At 36.3% G+C, this 8671-nt stretch overlaps 2 protein-coding genes across 2 annotated transcripts; one reads left to right on the top strand and one right to left on the bottom strand.

Moving 5' to 3' along the window:
• The first annotated feature begins 1336 nt into the window (after positions 1-1336).
• LOC143578631 (uncharacterized) lies at positions 1337-4595 on the top strand. The gene is made up of 5 exons (XM_077062142.1): positions 1337-1497; positions 2823-2835; positions 2895-3131; positions 3233-3450; positions 4120-4595. Exons 1-5 carry the CDS (start codon positions 1337-1339, stop codon positions 4304-4306), a joined length of 816 nt encoding a protein of 271 aa, XP_076918257.1. The 3' UTR covers positions 4307-4595.
• An 811-nt stretch (positions 4596-5406) lies between these two features.
• On the bottom strand, positions 5407-8391 carry LOC143578641 (guard cell S-type anion channel SLAC1-like). The gene is made up of 3 exons (XM_077062151.1): positions 7751-8391; positions 5987-6792; positions 5407-5908 (listed from the first exon to the last, which is right to left on the bottom strand). The coding sequence occupies exons 1-3, from the start codon at positions 8363-8365 to the stop codon at positions 5560-5562; spliced, it is 1770 nt and encodes a 589-aa protein (XP_076918266.1). The 5' UTR covers positions 8366-8391; the 3' UTR covers positions 5407-5559.
• Between the last annotated feature and the right edge of the window lie 280 nt (positions 8392-8671).

The following is an 8671-nucleotide window of genomic DNA, read 5'->3' on the forward strand; positions in this document are numbered from 1 at the left end:
TGATGTTTTAGGACTTTTGATCGAAATGAGGATACGAGTCGATTGATGTGAAATTTACCTCGAAAAGGGGCTCCAAACGACGAAATGATGCTTCAATTCGGATGTTTAAAACTTCCAATTAACAAAAACTAGACTGTTTGGAGCACCGTTTCGATGTAAGTTTTACATCAATATAATATATATCCTCATTCCGATTAAAAGTTCTAAAACATTAGTTTGAATTCGAAAAAAAACTTAATAACAATAAAAAAATTTTAACAAATGTCCAACGAAAACAATTACTGTGAAATGTGAGACCATCAAAAGCTCTTTTCTTATGTGAAATTATTATTGACCGAGTGTAAAATATAATCTTATTAAAATTCAATTTACCTTTTAAAAATATTTATTATTTACAATTTAATTAACGAGTCCTCAATAATTTGTACAATATTAATGAATATTTAATAATTAGATTTTATCCCCCGTATTACGGGGGGTGTTTTATATTATTTGTTTCTAATATATATTTATTTTTTGAATTTTTATTTTTTTTATTGTATGAAAGATAATAATATACTGATGAGTTGGTGATAAATTGTTTCACAAATAAATGAGATGTTATAACCCGGTTTAAAAGGTATATGAGTTTGATGAGACCCAAAACCCGTTTATTTAATTTATTATAAAATTGGTTTTTAATTATAAATAATATATCTCTTTTTTTAAATAAATCATATATTAATTTTGGTTTATAGGATTTTTATATCAAATATTTGGTGATATTAATTTTTAATTTAATGAGATGTTATAACCCGTTTAAGAAATATCTGGGTTTGATAAGACTCATACCCGTGAATTCGAGTCAAATGCATGGAAAACCTCAATTTAAATATCAAGTAAAACTCGTGACTCAAAAAAAAAGGGAGAGCGAACACATTGTGACACGTATGATTTTTATGTTTTCGTTTATATATATAATAATAATAATAATAATAATAATAATAATAATAATAAGTCGTACAATGTATATGATCATGATGGGCCTATGCCTATGTTAAAAGTTAGAAAACTGATTTCCATTCACTTACTGTTCTCTCTCGGCTGCCTGCCAGTCTCACAGTTTCCATTTCCATTCCTCGGATACAAACATACATCACCGCTTGTGTTCATCGTCCGACACGACATGTTTTTTCAGTTCCTCATCGTATCTTAATTCCGATCTTATGTAACCACCATTCATGCATTTTCATCTGTTTCCTCAAATTCCGTTTTCAGTTTCATCGGCCAGAATTTGACGGACTCATTCAAAATTTTAAATATATTCAATTTTGATTTATTAATTTTTTTTTTTACGATGACTCATGGAAACGAATATGAGATATTAATAGAACGTGACAGTGGCAGTGGTAGCAGTGGTAGTAATGGTGATCACAGTGGTTGTGTTTGGTGGTCACTTTGGCGATGGGCAAAGCTACTTTTTATTATTATTTTCGTCGTGCTTTTGGCGGTTGCTTTGTTATATGGATCGGCCCGTTTCTCATGAATAAGGTACAAAAATCAATACACCTGTAAACAAACCGATGTTCGTGTTCGTTCGTTAAACTTTAAACGAACATAAACACTTAATCAGGATAAATATTAGGATAAATATTTGTGTTCATGTTCATGTTAGTTTGTTTATTAAATAAGCGAATATAAACGAACTGTTCATTAATGTTTGGTTTGTTACATGCCTAGATTTAAAGGTTTAATGAAAATTTATAATATATATATAAAACAGTGTTGGGATCAAATACAAATGACTTTTATCGTGAAAATGCACACTTAACTAGAGTAATTATTTTATTATCATATAACTTTATAGAACTAGAGTAATTATTATTATTAGGGTATAGATACTGTACGCGCTAATACCTTAACGTACGAGGGGTACGCGAGACGCTCAAAGGCAAAAAAGCAAAGGCAAAAACCTAAAACGCCCAGAAAACGCTCAGCCAAAAACCTAAAACGCTCAAAAAACGGACTCCGTGAAAAAAGTAAAAAATTGATCGATTAACGATCCAAAACTGTTTTTTGGGTTAACCAATGATTAATTGGATATATATTGACGATTCTGAGATGTTGGGATGTGACTTCATAGATCGATTCGTGAAAAACGCGATTCGCGTACGGATTAATGTATTGGATCTTTTCATATTATTATTATTATTATACTATTTTATTTTTTATAACATAATTACTCTAGTTTCGCCCTGCTTGCGGTGCGCGCATATAATGTATATATGTGTGAACCCTCGGGTGGGCAAAAGTAAAATTGCACTAATTTTGACGTTATTTTACTAATCTCGTGAAAATAACGTTAAAAGTGGCGGAAGGTTAATCAGGCATCATGTGGTGGCGTTGATAGCCGAAAGACAAGGGCACATGCACCGATCAGCGGTGTCCCGATGATTGAGTGCTATGTGCCTTATGTCCAAGGCTTGATGCAAAACTACTATCGAGCCAGGGGTCTCACCGGAAGCAGCCTCTCTATCCCTATGGGATAGAGGTAAGGCTGTCTACATCTTACCCTCCTCAGACCCTACCATAGCATTGCTATTGGTGGGATATACTGAGTACGATGATGATGATGATGATGAATTACTCTAGTTCAAAACTGTAATTACTCTAGTTATTTGTATGTTTAGTACGTTATTTTTATCGTAAAGTAAATATGAAACCATATAAAATGAAAACGATTTTGAAAATCTAGTTAACCAAAAAAGTGATTGTTTATATAACTAGATTTCTAAACGAATTTCGTTATTAATCTTAATAACTATACAAATTTGAACTTATAGAATTTATGATAAGGTAATGGATTTGTATGATTATGAGCCTGAAAACTTATATCAATGGTTTGCACTTTACAGGAAGTGATACCAATATTAAACTGGGAGACAAAGACATTCAAGAAGCCAATGCTAGCTATCCTAATAGTATCATCAGTTGCATTATTCCCAGCCATGGTTTTACCGTCCACGCCATCGATGTGGGTGGCCGGAATGACATTCGGTTATGGTTTCGGGTTTCTGCTGAGCATCGGTGGAGTCATAATCGGCACGTCTCTTCCTTACTTCATTGGATCAATTTTTTACCATAAAATTGAAGTGGGTGTTTTAAGTTTTAACTGATTTTTATTTTTATATGATTACATTTGTTTTATGGTTTCAAAAATATTTTTGTTTGTTTTTTTTTTGATGTTTTGTAGGAATGGTTGGAAAGGTTTCCGAAGAAAGCTTCGATTTTGAGACTAGCGGGTGAAGGGAACTGGTTTAATCAGTTTAAAGCTGTGATATTGTTGAGGATTTCACCGTTTCCGTATGTCGTGTACAATTATTGTGCTGTGGCAACGGGTGTTAAATTCGGTCCGTACTTGTTTGGGACTTTGGTTGGAATGGTTCCCGAAATATTCGTTGCGATATACACGTAAAATTTCTCTTCTTTCTAACCTGAATATGACTCATACATTTATTCGGGTCAAATAACCAACACATTTAAAATTTGTGTAAATTTACACGACCAATTTAACTTAAACGGGCTGACTAGTTGATATTATGATGAGTGTATTTTTATTTTATTTAACGTGCTGGTGGTAGGGTTGTGCGTGGTGCGGTTTTCGGCTAAAACCAAACCGAAAACCAAACTTTGGTTTTTAGAGTTTTTAAAACCGTTCGGTGTCGGTTTTCTCGGTTTCGGTTTTTCGGTTTTCATTTCGGTTTTTTTGGTTTTTGCCATTTGATGATTTGAGTTTGAAAATTTTAGGCCGAAAAAAAAGTTGGCAAAAAATAATGAATTTAGATATAAATAATTTTGTTAATTGTAAAATAATAGATTATTATACATTTAATAAAAAATATTGGAGTTACATATTTATTAAATTCTTTTAAATTACTTAATATAAAAAACAAAAGTTTAGGAATTCGGTTTGGTTTTTTCGTTTTTTTTTTTACATGCAAAACCAAAACCGAACCGTTAGTGCGGTGTTTACAAAAACATAAACCAAACCGTCGATTTTTGTTTAAGTTTGGTTTTTTCGGTTTGGATGTTTCGGTTTGAATGAGCTTAATGCAGTTTGTACATGGTGGTGATTTTCAGGGGTATAATGATAAAAACATTGGCGGACGCATCAAATGAAAAACGAATGATATCGGCACAACAGATTGTATGCACGGTGGTTGGGTTTCTTTTAACGGTGGTGACAACTGTGGGAGTGACAGTTTATGCAAAAAGACGGCTGAGTAAGTTGCAGAAAGAGGAAGAACAGCAGCCATTATTGCAGTAACAAAACATGTTCTGTCGTGAACTTACGTAGTACATTTGCGAATAACATGGTTCCGAACCGGACAGAGGATATGCAGCAGCTAACGAAACAAGTCTCTTCTTTCTAGTATATTTGTTCGCAATAAATCGTAAAATGTCCAGCCACTGTGTTTGGCTTTAGCCTGTAGAAAGAATAGTTCATGTAAGTACAGAATTTAAACTGATTTATTTATTATTTGGGTACAACTATGAATTTGTGAGCAATGTTAGGCAGTGTTGCAGAAATCGCTAGTCGGGCAGTACGTTGGGAGACTAGCAATTAATCGAGATTAATCAGGATTAATCGGATCGGATTTTAATGTATAATTTTTAGCTTTTTTAAATACATGCACACATTTTTATATGTAATTTTCAGTTTTATATATACACAAACACATTTTGGCCGGAAATTGGCTGGTATCTCGCTGGAAACTGCTGATTTTGGCCTGAATCTTGCCGGAAACCACCGAATTTGACCATAACCTCGTCAGAAAAAGCCGACTGAGTTCGATTAATCCTGATTTTTGTCAGATTTGACCATTGACCGATTAAGCCAAAATTAATCAGTGGTGGTGGAGATTGCAATATAATATAGAATAAAAGATAACTGTTAAATATTATATTATATTATAGTAAATATTATAGAACATAACGATTAATTTAGCGACCCCTTGTCAGTCCTGAGGGACGGAGGAGGCTAGGTTAGCCGAAAGATGGTCATCGGTTCAAGAACGTAAGGTGACCCTGCTTTTTCAGGGTAAGAAGGGGTAGAGAAAATGCCTCGAGCCAATGTTCGAGTACCAGGCGCTATGGCGCTGAAGTAACCCATGTTTTGACCATTGACCGATTAGGCCAAAATTAATCAGTGTGGTGGAGACTGACGATTAATTGGAGATTAATGATTAATCGCCGTAAAAACCCCGACTAGGCGCTGGTCGATTATTAATCGGCGCCTAGTTGGGATTTTTACAACACTGATGTTAGGAGACAACTTCGGTTTAAATCCATCTTGGTGTCGCTGTGGTGATCATTTTGCTTATTGCGATCATGGGAAAAGCTCGTTGGAGTGTCTGTGAGTCGTAGCATGTGATGATCGTTTCGCTTATTACAATAGAATTATATTCGCATTTGATAATGATCATATCAGTTTTGTTCAGTTTCAATACATTCATACTAAACTCACAAACTATAGGCTGATTCAATATCATATATGAAATGCATAACTTAATATCCTGTTCAGTGTTCACCCTTGTCATTCTCCGGTTCCTGCTTATCACCCGAACCGTTCTTCCTGATCGAAACCAGCGACTGCTTCGCCCAACGCTTCAGATTCATAGGTTTCTTCCCTCTCATGTGCTTTGTACTAGTGATTGCAATAGCAAGATCATTCGGAAACAATGTCTGCCACACAAACGCGTGTAGTAACGTAGACACAAATAACACAAACACCATGGACGATGAAAGAAACGATAATGTCAACGCGATGCCCTTGCTTGGAATACCAGGGTTGTATTCCGCATACTTGATCGATGTGATGGATATTGTCGTCATTGGGAAGGTGTAAGACCACCACGCTACCGAAAACCTGCATGACGTAAATCATTAGTTCACGAATCTTAAATAGCTATTTATTCGTTAACTCGTTAAGGAAGTTTCGTATTACTTGAATCCTAAGAAGAAGTTAATCCGTACGACAAGCAAAAGATAGAGGAATAACGCGATGAAGTAGCAAGTTCTTGCGGAGCCATCAAATTCACCGTATATAGCTTCCCAAGCGATACTAGCAGCCGATGGAGCTGCGATAAACATTGAGTAAACCGGATGTAACTCTTTAGGCAGCGCCACACTAGTCGGCAGCCTTTGATACAAAGTCACAAAAAGCACAAGATAATGTGCGAACCCGACCGCCCAAAGAAACTTTCCCGGCTCTTTCCACCCGACTTTTGCAGCCAAAACCGCGCCAACAAAGTTTCCCACGACGGATAAATGAGAGGACGGGTTAGCCACTTTGCAGAGACGTCGCTTGCCTCCAGATAGCCACTGGCCGTATATTTTAAGCTCGAGGAGGAAGTACGGGATCATGAAAGCGCACCATAAAGCAGGGTGAAGCGGCTTTTGAGCTATTATAGGTGGAGCACCTATGGTTAGAAACATGCATACCACCCATGGTGCGAAAAAGAAGTTGATTCGCACCGGGTGGAAGTATTCTCTTCGGATTGCTTCGAAGTAGAATATGCATTTGAGAAGGTATGTAATGGTGACACACACGAGCACGGTTAGCGCTAAGATCCAAAGAACAAGGTTGATGTATGGTGGAATGTGCAGAAACTTTGTGGCTGGACTTATTGCAAGATTGTGCCATAGGATTGCTTGGCTGCTCAATCCTAAGCACATCCCGAAACAACCGATTGGGAACCGAAGCAGAAAGGGCCATTTTTCGTCTTTAGGTAGAAGAATGTCTTCAGTGTCCTGCGAGATCAAAGTTAACTTATTTAAATTGCTTGCATCAGGCGTGCATAATGCACGCATCACATGATGTAGTCGGATGTGATCTTATATGGCGCCTTATGCAATCGACCATTATTCGAACAAATTGAACTGTCAATTGCAATGGGTCCGAGTTTTTCAATTCTAACTATCCGTTGACCAATGCGTTTGACTGTTTCGAGTATTTGAACACGTTAGACCATCGTTTGAACAAATTTTACCAGAGACGATGAGAATATCTAATATTTTAGTATTTAAAAGTAAACAAATTAAATATTTTCTCGAATACTTTTTGGTTGTTTTTTAATAACAAACACATGTGCGATGTGCGCGCTTCCCACATCATCGAATTTTGGGATCAAAACGCGTTGTGGGCGTCACACGTTTTTTAAAACCAAGGGCTAAAGATACAAATAAACTCAAAGACTGAACTGCGGTTTTCGTCCCTGTGGTTTGTCCAAATCTGCGGTTTTAGTCCAATAGATTTAGATTTTGCGATTTTCGTCCATGTGGTTTCATTTCACTTGCAATTAAACCCGAATTCACTAATCCAAATAAGTCTGGTCATTAAAATCATTAGCGTGCCCTTCACGTGAGTGGCTGTTCTAGTTCTCTCCTTTTTCCCTCAAATACACTCCAGCCCTTCACGTGAGGAGGCTTGCGAATTATGATTGGGGTTTATTTAGGGAGAAAAGGACAAAACTGCCCCTCACGTGAAGGACACGCTGATGAGTTTGACGACCAGACTTAACGGAGTTAATAAATTCGGGTTTATTTGCAAGTGAAATGAAACCGCATGGACGGAAATCACAAATTTAAAACTATTGGACTAAATCGCAGAGTTGGACAAACCACAAGGATGAAAACCGCAATTTACTCAAACTCAAATTATGCAATATTAAGAATATAATATTGTATATGTAACAAAATTTAAAAGTACCTTGACTTGATCAAGTTCAGGTCCAGTAAGAGCAGCAAAGTATCTACCTGCAGGCACACTTTTATTAACAGTTTCATCAAGAAGCCCAACACCTTCTTCACCATTAATATTCTTCTGAAACTGATCAAATCCGCTTTCTTTTCTCAACGGCAACATGAACGAGTTTTGTTTCCCAAGCGTCGATTTCGTTCTAAACAGATTAAAATCACCTTTCTTGTAATTCGCCTCGGCTCCATGAGACGTGCCAAAGCCACTAAAACTCCTTCCACTTCTCGGAAGCGATTTCATCTCATTATCGTTCGCTTTGTTAAGCTTTGACACGCCTGTTTCTAACGAAACTTGCCTGCTGAAACTAGTGTGTGGGGTGTTTCTTTTGCCTTCCCGAAACTTCATTGTTTGTGGTCGGTTTAGTCGTTGTTTCTCTTGTGGCTTTTCAGCCACTTTATTATTATTATTGTTATGATTATGATTATGATTATGATGATGTTGATGATGATTCGCTTGTTGTTTCATCTCCTCAACGTCGTCGTCTTCTTCCTCTTCTTCGGGCACCGCTTCATGGATATCAACAAAATGGTTTAATGTTTGGTTTTGAGCATTTCTTTCCTTAACCATTTCTTGTTGCTTTAAAGCTTAAACAACAACAACAATAAAACAGTTTTGATATATGTTTTGTTTTGTTATGTTTTAGGATGTTTTATAGTATGTGCATGTGACAAACACAAGGCTCATAATAATATGTAACATACAACTGCATGGTGTGATTTCACATGTGAATACTCATACTTTTGGGGAGTCACAAGAAGTGGTTAATTTTGTGGTGTGTGTTTGTGTTGTTTTAATGGAAAGAGTGGCTTTTTGAAAGGTGTCTCGTGAGAGAAGAGAACCACCTTAAAATGATTTGCTTAGGTTTATTTATTG

The sequence above is a fragment of the Bidens hawaiensis genome, unplaced genomic scaffold, assembly GCF_021521415.1.
Source record: "Bidens hawaiensis isolate Kalapana, Puna unplaced genomic scaffold, B.hawaiensis_p1.1 tig00029315_1, whole genome shotgun sequence".
NCBI lineage: Eukaryota > Viridiplantae > Streptophyta > Magnoliopsida > Asterales > Asteraceae > Bidens > Bidens hawaiensis.